At 35.3% G+C, this 17065-nt stretch overlaps 1 protein-coding gene across 43 annotated transcripts in view; it reads left to right on the forward strand.

Moving 5' to 3' along the window:
- The window catches only part of PCM1 (pericentriolar material 1), an 84429-nt gene that overhangs the window by 22696 nt on the left and 44668 nt on the right, over positions 1–17065 (forward strand). For 16 of the 43 annotated variants that reach the window (XM_047716442.1, XM_047716459.1, XM_047716502.1 and 13 more), the window contains 13 exons: positions 2576–2685; positions 4245–4461; positions 6766–6967; positions 7907–8080; positions 8595–8752; positions 8866–9101; positions 10429–10583; positions 10732–10861; positions 12014–12154; positions 12655–12845; positions 14372–14575; positions 15927–16146; positions 16249–16394. In XM_047716442.1, the coding sequence (XP_047572398.1) occupies positions 2576–2685; positions 4245–4461; positions 6766–6967; positions 7907–8080; positions 8595–8752; positions 8866–9101; positions 10429–10583; positions 10732–10861; positions 12014–12154; positions 12655–12845; positions 14372–14575; positions 15927–16146; positions 16249–16394 (2284 nt within the window). Of the gene's footprint in view, positions 1–160; positions 251–2575; positions 2686–4244; positions 4462–6765; positions 6968–7906; positions 8081–8594; positions 8753–8862; positions 9102–10428; positions 10584–10731; positions 10862–12013; positions 12155–12654; positions 12846–14371; positions 14576–15926; positions 16147–16248; positions 16395–17065 lie in introns of all 43 variants that reach the window. The other 27 variants (XM_047716318.1, XM_047716342.1, XM_047716308.1 and 24 more) reach the window with 3 other exon arrangements.

The following is a 17065-nucleotide window of genomic DNA, read 5'->3' on the forward strand; positions in this document are numbered from 1 at the left end:
GTAATGCGACAGTGTAGCATGTTGTTATAAGTAAGGCTCAATTGATAGTGGTATTGCAAGGTGGATACTGGTTATTATATGATCAGATCTTGATTGTTGACTAGTTTAGAAACCTACCTATGACGCTTACCCTGTCCTGTGCTTTTCTCTGGTTATGCAGAAAAGGTTGCAGGGACAACTCCTGGCCAACATTCTGTACCGGGCAGCCAGCCAGCTCACTCTCCTTTTCATCAGAGAGTACCCTTAAGAGGTAAAAGGAACAGGCTGTAGTTCTGTTTTTGTACCTCACACTGATAGGGCTCTTCATGGTTTTTTTTCCCCCACTTTTATTTACCTGGGATTGCCATACTTTTCTTGCCTACCAAGGAAAGGTCAAAACCTTAAGGGAGAAAATACATGAATTTGTAGAGCTCCTTTAGCTTCTCATGTTGGTAGTAGCTCTTTTATTTCAGTTAGGTGCCCAGTTGTATATACTAGTTCCTTTGAACTGTATTTATATTCTGTATATAGTCTTCCTGAGACTCAGAAACGTTCTTTTCATTTTTCCTTCTTCCTTCTTAGCCATGTATTATTTAGGTGGAAATTATACTGAATTCTTTAGTATGGAGTCTAATTTTATAGTTTCAACATCTTCAAACCTGTCAAAACCTGTTTAATTTCTCATTAAGCTGAAAACAACTTGTTACCTAGTAAAACTCAGTAAAAACTAAGGTATATTTCCTAGTCTGTTATCCTAGTCTAATGATAATTTATTTCCTGTGGGCTATTTTAGGTCCTCACTGAGGTTACCTCGTTATTACTGAATTTATGCTGCTGTCCACACCTAGTTAAGTGGCTTAGCCCTCTGATCACTGTTATACATAATTTAATTTTGTGTTTTATATGGAACTGTGTTACCTGCAAGTAACTTACTCTTTTGTAATAATTATATAATTGTATATTTTATATATATAATATATATAGTAATAATTAGATACATTTTCAACACATTTTTCCCTTGTAAAGTCCAGTATTTATTAGCTTTTACATTTATATTTAGGAAATAGATAATTTGGAACAAAACAAAATATTTAAACAATGACATACTAGTTAATGGCTAATGACTTAAGTATTTTAAGTATTTTTCAAGTTCTAGATTTCAGAGATTTGCCCGTGGTGGTGATGATATTTCAGGTACTTAATGTTTACATCATCTCATTTGATTATCACAAAATTGTAGGTTAGTCACCAGAGCTTTTTCTCTTAATCTCATGTGGGAGGGAGGAGCTCAAACATAGAATTTGTGACTTGCCAATACTTACATGATGTATTAGTAAAAATCAGATTTCTTGAATTCTAGGTCAGAGGTCTTTTCCTGAATATGAACTTTTTAATTTTTCTTTAAAGTACACTATGAAGAGGCAGACACCAGGAGTAGAATGAGCAACGGTTTAAGATTAAATTTATTTTTTATATGACTTTAAAAAGAATTTTAGGTTAGTAATTTTAAAGCATTTTCTCTTGTATTTATGAGATTTCTGATGAAAAACCAGACTGATATTTAATCTTCTGGTATGTAAGTGAGGCAAAATAATAGTCATGGGAAAGAGTTGTACTTTACTGAGCTGGCATTACATGTTGGTAATCTGCACTGTAATTTCTTTCTTTTCAAAATGGGGTTTACACGGATACTTGGGATTCTGTTTAGCCCTGAAATTCTAATTTCTCTTTGAAAAAGGTAGTATTTTTCCTTAAAACAGAAGCAGTTTATAGCTAGTGTCTCTTTTAGAGCTGGAAAGGATAAGCATTGGGGTGGTTGGATAGTAGAGCAGTGACCTGTTGTCAGAATTCTCTTCGGAATACTGCCTCAGGAATACTGCCATAGGAGGATAAAAGCGATGGTCTTGTAGTATGCTTTTATCACAGGCAACTACTTTAGTAAATAATCTGTTCTACTGACAGGGTAGAACAAATCCAGCTGGCAAACTGTGGCCAGCTGGATTTGGCCCACTGCGTAAAATAAAGTTTTATGGAACATATCTATGCCTGTTTGTTAATGTATCATTTGTGGTTGCTTTTTTCCTGCAATGGCAGAGTTGAGTGGTTGATACAAAAACTATTTCCACAAAGCCTGACTAATGTACTCTCTGAATCTTTATAAACAATTTGCCAATCCCTGTATTAGAGCATTGATTCTATTGGGGGAAGGTAGGGTTTGAGACCTGTCAGTATCACTGTGCTTTTTCAGATTAACCACTTTCCCTGCCACTCCCCCAACCCAGCCTGATAGGCCTGTCCTCTCCCTGCTCCATTGCGTCATTATTCTTAATTGGAGTGTAGCAGTGTCCCCCCTCAAATGATGGGACAGAAAAAGATGAATCGCTGTACTAGAGTCTTCTGTCCCTTTGTTTTCAGGTTAGTTAGACATTTCTATTAAAATGATTGTTTGGGAGGTAAATCTGAGGATTAACTAGTTTTAAATTATGTTAGGTAAGATTTTTTTTAACACCCCCCCAAGTTTATTTTTAGCTTCTCAGAAATTGAAAAGTGTATTGATTTGTTTGCTCTAATGAATAGTTATTAATTTTCTTTCCAGTTGTAACAGAAACTACAGGTAGCCTATCTGGAGTTAGTATCACCTCTGAACTAAATGAAGAATTGAATGATTTAATTCAGCGTTTTCATAATCAGCTTCGTGATTCTCAGGTAATTTAATTTTTTTAGTATAGTTGAGTTTAAAATCATATTAACTAAGCCAGTTGATCCCAAACTTTACTATAGCATAAATATCACCTGGCATTTTGTTTTTTAAAAAAAAAGGGGGGGGGGAATCATTGGGATCCCCTCACTCCCAAAGTATGTATGATGCATACATCATACATATATGATTATGCTGCTGGTAGTCTGGGGACTATTCTTGGAGAAACACTTAATTAGAGGAAAATCTGCGTTGAATGCAGTGATAATTGAAACTTTCTCCTTGTATGCTAGTAGATAATATGCTCTTTTTTCCTCTCAAAGATTCTTTATGGTCATGGTCATAACCTCTAAAGCTTGTTATATTTGAATCTGTGTCCGTAAGTAGTTTACTGACAATTTTGGAGAAAGTTCTTAAGTTTAATTTCAGAGTTAATAAGTGTTACAGTTTGATAACCTTTGTAAGTAATGATTTAAATGCAAAATTTCAATCTATGGGCCTTGAATAAGAAAGGGTGAAATACTAACCTCTTCACTGGAAATTAGTATGAAGAGTCAATGTCTCCTGTCTGCGGACCAGGTAAAAATAAATGAATATTGTCTACCACGTTGTAGAATTAACTTAGCAATATCTAGCACTTTTTTGTGGTGACCCAGCAAATGTCCCATCTCAGAGAAATTCTTTACATGTTCATGAGGAGATATATAAGATTTTTTGTGGCAGGTTTGGTCAGTAGCAAAAATTTAGAAGCAATCTAAATGTCCATAAACAGGAAAATGGATTAATAAACTATGATACATGCATAGAGTGAAATCTTATAGTCAGAGTAAATGAGCCAGAGTTATAATAAATGAAAAACATGAGTTTAAGAAGGATACTACTTGGTTGATGTTTAAAAATTCATGAAGGATGTATATCTCATGTAGGTACAATAATAATGGAAACATACGTGCTGGTAGACACCTAATTCCAGATTGTGTTTATCTCTGGAGAGAGTAATGAGATTGGGGGTTTGGTATGTATAGAGAGAGCTTTAGTTAGATCTGTACTGTTACATTTCTCTTTAAAAAAAAAAAAGGAATTGATGCAAATGTGGCGGAATGTTAAGGTTTAAGCTCAGTGGTGTTTATTCATTTTATGATTTCCTAAGCTGTAGTGGATTTTTGAAAAAAAAATTTTAATAGAGAACCATAGGAAAGAAATGGTAGGAAAAACTGATTAAGAAGTTAATGATGATGATTCTAAAAAGATGGCAAGAGAGATAATGATATTTTTGAAAGTTTATATAATGTATGACATTTTTAGCCCTTAATTTAGATCCAGATAGTAATTCAGTCCAGTGAATTCTAGACCACTGTGTAGTAATGTGTGTCCATAAAACCATATAGATGTTATAATGGCACATCAGGAAATAGGTCATTTGGGAATTGGAAAGGCATATGCTTACCCGCCAGCACAACCTAGGCAAATATTTATTGCTTTTTATAAGGAATATTTATGTGTTTTTAAAATGAGAATCAAATCTTTCATTGCCGTGGTCGTCTTCTTTTTTTTTATTTTAAATAAGCCTCCGACTGTTCCCGACAATAGAAGACAAGCAGAAAGTCTTTCATTAACTAGGGAGGTTTCTCAGAGCCGGAATCCTTCAGTTTCAGAACACTTACCTGATGAGAAAGTACACCTTTTTAGCAAAATGAGAGTATTACAGGAAAAGAAACAAAAAATGGACAAACTGCTTGGAGAACTTCATACACTTCGAGATCAACATCTGAACAATTCATCGTGTAAGTAAAGCTGGCTCAGCAATATTAGGGGACACATGAGTATATGTGCTGGCATGCAATAGTTAATTTAACTTAGTAAATATCTGGTGAATGAATGAACTCATAGTCCCTGAGGAAAATTATAATATTTGAGGGGAAATAGGACTTACAAGGCAATATATGTTGATAACCAAATAGATGGGAGATCTGTAATTCGGTAAAGGGAAAGAATAAACTTGGGACTCGAAAAATTGGTTGGATTTTAATTCAGGGGAAAGAAAAAGATAAGGTAAACTATTAGGTACTTCAACACACATTACTGGACTTTTTTTTTTTTTAGCATATTCAGATTTTCCCTTAAGAAGAAAACTAATCCAAATTTATACTTTGATTTAAGAAAAACTATCAAACAGATTTAGAAAGTATTTATTTAAAAAAAAGACATGAAAGACATATAGTACATATGGCTTAGTGCAAAAAATTTGTAACTTGTACCGTTTATAACTTGTAGACTATATAAACTAAAAAGCTTATAACTTTTTTGAAATGAATTGTCATTTTAGGTGGTATAGGAAAAGCATAGTCATACTAGTTACACTTTAGGAACCACCTTTTCTGCAGCACAGATGTTTTATTGCTTCTGTCTCATTGAGATCCAGTTACTGGTCCTCATTTGCTATCTTCACACCTTCTCAAGCCTGGTCCTTGCCTCTTGTAGTAGGAGCTCTAGCATGGAAAACTGATCAGTAAGGTCAACCCCGGCTGGTCATAATTTTTCAACATCCCAGCTGTTGTCTTATTAAAGAAAAGACAGGGATAGAAAAAAAATCTCTGGAGTCCCTATTCCTTATTCTTTACCCATCTCTTTTTCTCTGCTGTCCCCCCAGTAAACCTTAATATTTCCTACTGAAACATTCTCCTTTCTTTTCCCAAGACCTCTGTTAGTCTCTCTAGAGTGTAATCTAGTCCTGATGCTAATTTTTTTTTTTTAAGATTTTATTTACTTATTAGAAAGCGAGTGAGAGCACAAGCAGGGGGAAGAGGAAGAAAGAGAAGCAGGCTACCCACTGAGCAGGGAACCCAATGCGGGGCTCGATCCCCGGACCCTGGTGTCATGACCTGAGCTGAAGGCAAAAGCTTAACCAACTGAGCCACCCAGATGCTCCCCCCATCATGCTTATTTTACACAGATGACACAGCTAAGGAAAACTTAAAATTCGAGAGTGGTACTGACCCATCCATGGTCAGTTTTATATACATGATAAAGTAGCACTCTGCCTACTGATGACTCTAAGAAAAGATTTTTTTCATACTGGGAAATAGTGTGAAAGCAGCACCAAAAGGTAGAACAGTCAAGGAATAGAGCAAAGAGACTGCTGGAAACCAGTTGTAGCAATTCATAATGTGAACAACAAATAATGATGGTTGTCCCTGTGAGAAAGAGATAAATGACTGTAGTTTTAAAGTGATGGAGATGGAGAAGAGCAAAAATTCTTAATCTTTATTCATTGCCCTTGAAGGCATAAGGTATCTTTGTCTGATCCGTGTGGACAGAAAAGTAGTTAACATACAGTTTAAGAATATAGAAGATAAGCCATCATCTAATTAGAAAATTTTATTGTTGAGTTATATTTCATGGTATGAAATATTTCATGGTCACTTTAAGTTTGTTTTATATCTTTTGGAACAAGGAAAATTCCATCTGGGAGACCAGATAAAATTACTCTGAGCTGTGGATTTGAAACACTCTTTGGGGCTTAATCCCCTACGGTTGTAAAGCCTTGTTGATGGTGTACTGAACATGATACACATTCGCCCTGAGTTTTTGCTTTTTAAAGATTTTATTTATTTATTTGACAGAGCACAAGCAGGGGGAGCAGCAGGTAGGGGGAGAGGGAGAAGGAGACTCCCCAGTGAGCAGGGAAACTAATGTGGGGCTTGATGACAGGATCCTGGGATCATGACATGAGTTAGCAAAGTTAGCAACTTAACCAACTGAGCCACCCAGGTGCCCCACATTTTGCCCTGTTTAACTTAACCTAGAATTGGGTTTATCAGAGAAATATACTGGTTACTTTTTAAGATAGAATATAATAGTTCTTGTCAATTTCAGCCTTGTTTTTCCTTATTTTTGTCTTTCTGTTTTAAGTCTGTCTGTTGAATAAGCAGCCTGGCTATTGGATACATAAGTTTCTGAAATTTAAAGCTGCAGAATTTAAGATGTTACTGATTTTTACTTTTTATTTTTATGTAAGCAAACCGAGTAAGTGTTGTTTGAGGCCATATTTGTTTATTTATAGTAGCTGTCTTTGTTTTGTTTTGTAGTTGTGCCTTCTTCATCCTCTCCACAAAGAACTGTGGATCAGAGAAGTACACCTTCAGCTCCCTCTGCGCCTTTAGGCTTAGCACCGGTTGTCAATGGAGAATCCAATAGCTTCACGTCATCTGTTCCTTATCCTGCTGCTTCTCTAGTTTCTCAGAATGAGAGTGAAAATGAAGGACATCTGAATCCAACTGAAAAACTCCAGTAAAATATTTTTACAAACATTGCTTACATAGAATAGAATTGAATAATGGGGATAAATTTTTTTTTTCCTTTGTTGAAAATTCTGGAAAAACTGAATTTACATAATATGATAAATATCTTTATCATATCATGTAACATATCATACCGTATTCTTCTAAGAATATGTTTATTAGAAGTGTATGTGCAGAAGAAGTATATGTGTGTTATATCTGCCTTCTTTGAGTTGTGCAAGAGAAATGTGACATTAGAATACAGGTAACTTTTGTAAGCTAAGGATTAGAAATAGCTGGGATTGCATTAGAAGATTTTTATATTCAAATGATTCTAAATTCAGAGCCCAGGCCCTAGAGTCACAAAGCCTGGAAACTGTATCTCACAAGGCTGTGTGACCATGTACAAATAACTTATTTTCACTTTACCTTTGTTTCTTCATCTGCAAAATAGGGATAATGATATACCTGTTCATAAAGATATTTTACAGATTAAAAAACATTGGCATAATTTCTGTCACTTAATAGAAACTGAACAAACTTAATGTTTTGGGTAAGTGTATTATATACTTTATAGATCTCTGTGTGTTACAGATCAGGAACCTTCTGTAAATGCCTAATAATGTCTGCATCACTGATTTGCCTGAGAGGTAGTATTTAAATTGAATATTTAGTACTTCACTATTAAGAAACCAAGTTGGCTTCAAATGAACACATGAAACTTTTTTTTTTTAATACTTTTTGTCTGTAGTAGGAAGGATACAAGAAAATTGGATGATGAGATATTGAGTAAGCTATTCTTGAAATTGAATTCATTGCTTTTTAGTCACACCCGCTGGATTTTGCACTAGGTCTGAATGTTGTCTTTGCTGGCTGCTTTTATATGGAAATACTGCATGCTTTATTTTGCTGAAATGAATATTATGTATGCATCTTTGTTGTTTATCAGGAAGTTAAATGAAGTTCGAAAGAGATTGAATGAACTAAGAGAATTAGTCCATTATTATGAACAAACATCAGATATGATGACAGATGCTGTTAATGAAAACACAAAAGATGAAGAAACTGAAGAGTCAGATTATGATTCTGAACATGAAAACTCTGAACCTGTTACTAATATTCGGTAAGAATTTGAACTTTGTTTTTCTAACATGTTCCTCCTAATTGAATGCTTCTATTATGGAACAGGAAAACCTCGATAGAATGCCACTTGCTTTTTATTTAAGCTTTTCTCCCATAAGTCTGCTTAAGTCTACTATTTTGGCCAGTGTAAACGTAAGTTGGCCTGTAAAGAAAGACAAACGGAGAAGCACTGAGTACAGTAGTTTAGTAAATTTGCTCTTTGTTAGATAAAATGCAAGTAAATCATAAGAAGTATCTAACTTAACATTTTCCTTTTTATTTTTAGATATAACTTGGATTTTTTTGGATGTTTTTCTTAAATTTCCAAATAGAAGTTTTTGAAAAGGAAGAGTCAATTATTCACAGTAGGAATTTAAATAGAGAAATAGCCGGTGATGTTCATAGTTTGGAATTATTTTATCAGCAGCTCTAAAAACTTTGATTTTATTTTTAATTCTTAGGTTTTTTTTTCTTTTTTTACTTTAAATAACTTCAGGCTGTTTTCTTTCTTTTAGAAATCCACAAGTAGCTGCGACTTGGAACGAAGTAAATAGTAATTCTAATGCACAGTGTGTTTCTAATAATAGAGAGGGGAGATCAGTTAATTCTAATTGTGAAATTAACAACAGATCTGCTGCCAACATAAGGGCTCTGAACATGCCTCCATCTTTAGGTATGATTGACTATTGATGTATAATTTTGCCATATTGTTTTTTTGAAATGGATTTTCTTTCATTAGTATTCTTAAGTTTATTAAATTACTGATTTCATACATGCTTTTAGCAGATTGTAACTATAATAGAGAAGGAGAACAGGGGATTCATGGTGCACAAGGTGAAGATGATGAGGAAGAAGAGGATGAAGCAGAAGATGAGGGAGTCAGTGGGGCTTCATTAAGTAGTCACAGGAGCAGTCTGGTTGATGAGGCTCCAGAAGATGCTGAATTTGAACAGAAGATCAATAGACTTATGGCTGCAAAACAGAAACTGAGACAGTTACAAGATCTTGTTGCTATGGTACAGGTAAATATTGCTTGATTTTTTTTTCAAAAGACCGTTAAAACAGTAATTCTTGAGTCACTTACTTTTAGTGTTAGAGTTGGTATTCAGTTGTTCAGGTACCTTCTCACTGCCTTCTGAAACATTAGGCAGATTTGTTTTGCATTTTTTTCTTGTACTTTAATTTTTCCACTTTTTATTATGTGAAAAGGCTTCATAATGCAGCTTCTCTATTCTTGAATCCCAACTCAGTTTCTTTTCTATCTTCTTATCCTTTATAGGAATGAATTAGGCCCATTTTTAGATGGATAAGAATACCAAATAACACCCATCTACCAACTTAAAATTGCCTACCCAGTTTTGTAATTGAGTCAGCTCTAACTCTTTAAGGTTTTATTAGAATGATATTGCCAAAAGTTAAAATTTCATTTGAGGTTCTCAGAGAAATCATAAGTAAATATAAAGTTATATAGAGTTAAATGTTTTTTAAAAAATGCAGTAGTTCATCCCAGCAGCCTTCCCTCCTCCCACCTTAGTAAGTGTATTGATTTTTAACAGAAGGTGTGGACCTACCTTTAGGAAGCTAAGAACTTAGTTGTTTTTCCAGTAGTCATTACAGATGTAAGATACTCTCATTTGTTTTTGTACTGTGAGCCATTGGCACTGGTTTGGCAAACTAAAGACCAAAGTGAGAGAATAGAAAATCATAAGCAAGTGACAGTGGACTGGACATTGATTATTTGAAATCATTAAAAGAAAAGTTACAGTTTAAGGGACACCTGGGTGGCTCAGTTGGTTAAGCATCTGACTTGGTTTCAGCTCAGGTGTGAACTCAGGGTTGTGAGATCAAGCTCTGTGTTGGGCACTGCTCAGTGCAGAGTCTGCCTGAGATTCTCTCCCTCTCCCTCCGCTCTTCCCCCACTCAAGTGTTTTCTTTCGCTCTCTCTCTCTTTCAAATAAATAAAATATTTTTGGAAGGTTAAATTCTAAGAAAAATTATCTAGTAACAAGGGTTCCCATATCTGATGGTATGTTTTTAATTTTTTTTGTATTCTCTAGGAAGCTTTTCTTTGATAGCTCAGTGTCTGGTCAAGATAAGAAAAGGCAGCTTAATGTTAGCCATTAGTGGGTAATTGGCAGCTCAGATTATAAATGTACTTTTTTGTTGTTTTAGTACTTCATTTTATGTCATTGGTAGGGGATGAACTTCAGTATTCTCTAAAAATCATGTACTTAATGTATTACTTTAATTTTTATGTTATGTAAATTTTATTGAACAGTGGTATTTAAGGTATGAATTGGATAATGTCTTTAGATTTCAAGATTATTTTAATTTAATGATGCTTCTTAGGATGATGATGCAGCAGATCATGGAGTTACCTCCACCAATACTTCAAATTTGGATGATTTCTACCCAGCAGAAGACGACAACAAACAAAATGCAAATAACACTAGAGGAAATGCCAATAAAACACAGAAAGATGCCGGAATAAATGAGAAGGCACGGTATGTTAAACTCATGGGCTTCATTAAATAAAAATTTAGTGCTTATTATTGAGAAGGTACTTATTTGACTAGGTTCTGTATTAGGTCATACTTAATGCTGTCATCAGATTTATTGGAATCTGTAAATGTAATGTCAATTTAATTATAGAGAGAAATTTTATGAGGCTAAACTACAGCAGCAACAGAGAGAACTCAGACAATTGCAGGAAGAAAGAAAGAAACTGATCGAGATTCAAGAGAAAATTCAAGCATTGCAGAAGGCATGTCCTGACTTACAGGTAACTGGGAATGTTACTTCTTTACATTTATATGAAAAAAGATGTTTAAAATCTAATGTCATTAGAAAGTACCCTTGCCTTTTCTAGTACTGAGGTGACACATTTATATCAGTATTATGATTAATAAAACTAATGAACTAATGAAAGGGCTTAGGGATTTGAGTTTATACTATGAAAGACAGCACATAGGATTTGACTCTGATTACTTCTATTTTTCACTTGTTGGGCTACTTTAGATTCAGAATATGAGTATTCGTAACTATTAAAATATTCTGATTTCAGGGGCGCCTGGGTGGCTCAGTGGGTTAGGGCCTCTGCCTTTGGCTTGGGTCATGATCCCAGGGTCCTGGGATCGAGCCAGCGTCGGGCTCTCTGATCAGCGGGGGGCCTGCCTACCCCTCCTTACTGCCTGCGTCTCTGCCTACTTGTGATCTCTGTCTGTCAAATAAATTTTAAAAAGAGAACTTAAAATATTCTAATTTCAGCTTTGCATTTCCATCTTTTATTGACCTAAAATTACATAATAAAACCCTTAAACCATCATGAATTACCTAAAGAAATGAATTAAAATATTCGTAGTTTGCTTATTAAGTAGTACTCTTTGAGACTGAACGAAGAATGAGTAATATTTGAACATTTCAGGTAATCAGGAGTAGGAGTATAGTTAATACAGGAAGTGAACACCAATTCTTTTTGAGATTTTTCTTAAATTGTTTTGGTTAGCTTTATTCCACAGGTTTTGTTTTCAAAGAAAGGGAAACACATCCATGATAATTCTCTGTAACATTTTTTTGTTGTCCTAGACTTCTAACCTTTTCTATTTTATCTAATTCTTTTTCCTTCTCCTTAGTCTAATGTCCAGAGGAATAGATACAAGAGTTTGGTTTGAGTATATGAAATTGTCCACAGTAGCATTTTCTCCCTCTTGTCTGTTGTTCCTGAGGCTTGGCTGCTACTCATCCACTTCACCCTGTGTTTTCATCTTTGTTTTCTTAAATCAGGCTTTCTTTGGATCATGATGGCAATTGAGGTCTGATAATAACTAATTCAATATGGTACTAGAGCCCCAGAGAAATGGTAAAATAACTGCTTTTATGAAATTAACGTAATTGCTTTAATTCCTCATAATGGTTTTTACTAATACTTTTTTAGCTGTCTGCCACTAGTGCGGGTAATTGTCCCACCAAAAAATATATCCCAGCTGTTACTTCAACCCCAGCTGTTAACGGAAATGAAACTAGTACAAGCAAATCTGGTTTTGAGCCTGAAGATTCTTCAGTAGTAGATAACGAGGTATTGTATGTTGTACTTGTTGTTCCGAGTCTTATGTCACATCTTAAAGAAGGAAAACTGAATACCTGTGAAACATGTTTTTAAATGCAGCATGTTTTGTGTCTTTTAGCTGGGAGGAAATAATTTTTTCAAAAAAGTTATTAAGTTGGGATCTTTTCAAAATTATTAGCAAATATTTGGCAGAATTGTATTTAAGGAATAGTTGCAGCAAACAGTAATCATTTCAGTTAGGAAGATCTATTCTTTGGCCTTTTGTTTATATGTGATTTGTAGAAAACATTATACCTTTCTCTAAATAGTTGATGAAGTGTATTTGGCCACTACTTTCATTAAAAAATCCATGCCTAATTTTTTCTTACTGTGAAAATACTGTTTTAACCATGGGATATCTTTAGTGTAAAAAGAATAGAGTGAGAATAGAAGTCTTTGTATTTTATTCTTTAAGGCTAAAACAAATCCATATATTTTTACTAAGTCAACTCTGACATTTAAAATAATAGCTGTGGTCAGAAATGCGAAGACATGAGATGTTAAGGGAAGAGCTACGACAGAGGCGAAAGCAGCTTGAAGCGCTCATGGCGGAACATCAGAGGAGGCAAGGTCTAGCCGAAACTACATCTCCTATGGCTGTGTCATTGAGAAGTGATGGATCTGAGAACCTGTGTACACCTCAGCAGAGTAGAACAGAAAAGTAAGAGAGGTGTTTAAATCTTTTTTTTTTTTTTTTAACATCACCTACTAAAGGCATGTAGGGTGGGCAGCTTCATTTCCCCTCTCAGCTCAAATCTGCTCTTTCACTGAGGCTACTGTTCAGGCATCACCTTTGTGGTTCAATTTAACTAAATCCAGCTATTTTCTGTTCTAACTTCTCAAGGTACTTGATCAGATAGTGATACAGATTTTCTTTGAGTGTATAAAAGCCTTATGTTCTTAGTTAAGTTTTATAAAAAAGTTACTTTGTAGTACTTCCCTATCAGGCCAAATATAAGGACATTTTTACTTAAATGAGGAATCTCATATTTGTAAATTCCCTAAGGATTAGGAAATTCACTTTTGGGCTGCCTGGTTAGCTCAGTTGGTTAAGCATCCAATTCTTGATTTCAGCTCAGGTCGTGATCTCAGGGTTGTGAAATTGAGCCCCGCATTGGGCTCCACACTGAGCATGGAGTCTGCCTAAGATTCTCTCTGTCCCTCTCCCTTTGCTCTTCCCACTCCCACACCTTCCTTGCATGTTTGTGCTCTCTCAAAAATAAAAAAATAAAAAAATAATTAAAAGATAAAGTAATTGCTTTAAAACATTTAATATTTAGCATTTACATTTGAAATTTCTGTATTTAGAATATTTCCAAAAAATTGGCCATCTGTAAGGTTGCTTAATTATCTGTATGGGAGTTTTCAGAGCTAACATCTTGAAATTCAGATTTGTTGTGACCTTACCTTTTACACTTGATCTTAGCCAAAAGGCCGAGAAGCGATGTGACCTTACCTTTTGATATCCTCAGATGGCATTCCTGGAACATTGCACCAAACTTCTATTCCTCATAGAAGAACTTGTTCTGTTTTGAAGTCCCAAATGTACTTTATTTACCAAATTTATATCTAGTATTTTTTTTTTTTTTTTTTTTCTGTTTGGAGTACCACACATCTGAATTTTGGAAAAGTTCTTTGGATATTTTTCATAATAAGCATCTAGGTTTGGGAACCATGGCTCTAGAATTATGCTTTCCAATATGGCAGCCATTACATTACCTACCTGTACCTATTTAAATTAAATAAAATTAATAACTCATTTTCTCAGTCACACCAGCCACATTCTAAGTGCTCATTAGCCATGTGTACCTAGTGGTTACTGATTGGATACATGCGTATGGATCATTACTACTATTGCAGAAAGTTCTTTTGGACAGCTCTGCTCTAGAAAACTGTCGCTCAAGGTAAAGTTAAAAATTGAGGGGGTTTAGTTTAGGGAAAAACTTCTAGGGGATATAATTTTTTATTTGAAGAATTGTTTTGTGGAAGGCAGAGTAAACTATTTCATATATCAGCAGTGGAGAGAGTACCACCCATCTATGTTGGTACTTTTATTCAGTGAAATTTTATAAACAAAACGTTTCACATGCATACATATGTACATGATACAGTGTCTGGCACAGTAGTTGGTAAAGTATTTAGCCAATCGCCAAATGATCTCTTATTTTTTTATCTCTTAATCTCTAGAACAATGGCAACTTGGGGCGGTTCTACTCAGTGTGCACTGGATGAAGAAGGAGATGAAGATGGTTATCTTTCTGAAGGAGTTGTTCGGACGGATGAAGAGGAGGAAGAAGAAGAGCAAGATGCCAGTTCCAATGATAACTTTTCTGTGTATCCTCCTAACAGTGCAAATCATAACTCTTACAACGTAAAAGAAACTAAGAATAGGTTAGTTTCACTGTTCCAACTTTTTGTTTGATTCCTGAAGTCTCAGGTCTTTGTGACACTAAGCACTTCTCTGATGCTTTGAACCAACTGGGTGTCATAATTTAATTCAGTTCTGACACTACTTGGAATTAGGGCAGATGCCACAAGTAAAGGGCTCAGTTGCACAAGATTGCTCTCACTTCAGATGTCAGTTGCAAGTCCAAGTCTCCATGTACTCATACTTCTGTTTGGCTTTGCTAAAAATGTGGGGGTTCCCACAAGCCCTCCTCAGGTTTTATAATTTGTTGGAACAACTCATGAACACTGCCTATTATAAAGGATGCAACTCAGCAACAGCCAAATGGAAGAGATGCATAGGACAAGGGATGGGTGGGGGAAGGGGCACAGAGCTTTCATGTTCTCTCGGAGTGCGCCATCCTCCCAGCATTTCAATGTGTTCACCAACCCAGAAGCTCTCCTAACCTGCTTGATAAGGAGTTTTTGTGGAAGTTTCATTCCGTAGGCACAACTGATTAAATCATTGGCCATTGACATTAAACTCACTCCAGACCCTCCTCCTCTTGAAGTTGGCAGTGGGGCTGAAATTTCCAACCCTCTAAACACTTGGTTGGTTTTTTTAGTGACCAGTCCCTGTCCATGAAGCTATCTAGGGCCTCCAAGAGTCATTAGCATAAACTTAACTGTGGTTCAAGGGGGTCCATTGTGAAAAACAAAAGACACTTCTCAGTGAGATGCCAGGAGTTTGGGGAGCTCTATGCTGGGAATTTGGGACAAAGACCAAATACATTTTTATTGTATCATAGAGTTTTGTCAAGATAGATCCCAACTAGACTGGATCAAGATTCATAAGCTTTGATCTTGGCTTCTTTTTTGGGGAGTTAAGCAAAACTGAAAGTCATAGATACTGAAAAAGACCTAGCAACGTAATATTCGTTACATTGTTATCGTTACATTGTTATTTCTAACTGTGAAAAATGTTTCATGAGTGGAAGATGGTTAAGTAGCTCCACTTGATGATGGAATTTCATGTGGCTAAGTTTAAAGCATGAAGAATGGAAAAATGCTTGTGATATAATAAAATATTTTCATTTTGTAGAATATAGAATTACATGGATTTGTCTGTGTAAGACATTAAAAAAGAGTAGAAAAAAATGATAATTCACAAAGCTAGAAATCTAGAATTCCCTTTTCCTCACCACCTCCCCCTCATTTCCATACTTTTGAAGTCCTTTGAACTTAAACTTTGATCTTAAGAAAATGTTGGCTATGAACTGTGGTATCAGGATTTAGTGCCAGATTTTAACAACCAAATAATTACATTTGATGACCTAGCTCTTTAAATCTGTGTTAGGTGGAAGAACAATCGCCCTTTTTCAGCAGATGGAAATTATCGTCCTTTAGCTAAGACAAGACAGCAGAATATCAGCATGCAGCGTCAGGAAAACCTTCGTTGGGTGTCAGAACTCTCTTATGTAGAGGAGAAAGAACAATGGCAAGAACAAATTAATCAGCTAAAGAAACAACTTGATTTCAGTGTCAATATTTGTCAGACTTTGATGCAAGACCAGCAGGTAAAGTTTACTATGAAAGTGCATTTTTTGTATCTTGTTTCTGAAGCATGCACATTTTTCTCAAGTCATCAATAACTGTTATGACAATTTGTCTTTCCATAGACGCTATCTTGTCTGCTACAAACTCTTCTCACGGGTCCTTACAGTGTGATGCCAAGCAATGTTGCCTCCCCCCAGGTACACCTTATCATGCACCAGTTGAACCAGTGCTATACTCAGCTAACATGGCAACAGAATAATGTGCAAAGGTAATGTGTTTCTTAGGAGCAGTAAAACTATGTAGTAAATGCTAAAGCTGAGCATGTGTTTTATAGTTATCTTCTGGGGGGGAAAGGACATGAGCAGAATTGAATATTCAAACATTTTCTATACCCGAAAATTTTACTAACAATGATTTGCCCAATGTTCCCTTTTAATAATGTAGACTTTAGTTTTTAAAAATTTTCAGTGTTCAGGGCACCTGGGTGGCTCAGTGGATTAAGCCTCTGCCTTTGGCTCAGGTCATAATCTCAGGGTCCTGGGATCGAGCCCTGCATCGGGCTCTCTGCTCAGCAGGGAGCCTGCTTCCCTCTCTCTCTCTGCCTACTTGTGACCTCTCTCTCTGTCAAATAAATAAAATCTTTTAAAAAAATTTTTTTTTCAGTGTTCAACTTCACACTTATATCAGGTGATCTGTATGGTTTGTAAATTATATCTTGGTAAAGTTCTTAATAACAAAAATATATGAGTTATAGTTATGCTTTTTATCTGGTCAAAGTGGTAAGTGCGATTCTTGTTCCAAAGGCCAAGTTATTAAGTAAGCCTGCAGGACAAACAGATGTTTGTTGTAGTAAATATTAAAACAGTCCATCTCTTTTGCATGCTCTTGAATCACTTTTTACATGTCCTTTTTTATGAAGGTATTGTAAATAGACGGTAA

The sequence above is a fragment of the Lutra lutra genome, chromosome 2 (assembly GCF_902655055.1).
Source record: "Lutra lutra chromosome 2, mLutLut1.2, whole genome shotgun sequence".
In the NCBI taxonomy this organism is placed as follows: Eukaryota; Metazoa; Chordata; class Mammalia; order Carnivora; family Mustelidae; genus Lutra; species Lutra lutra.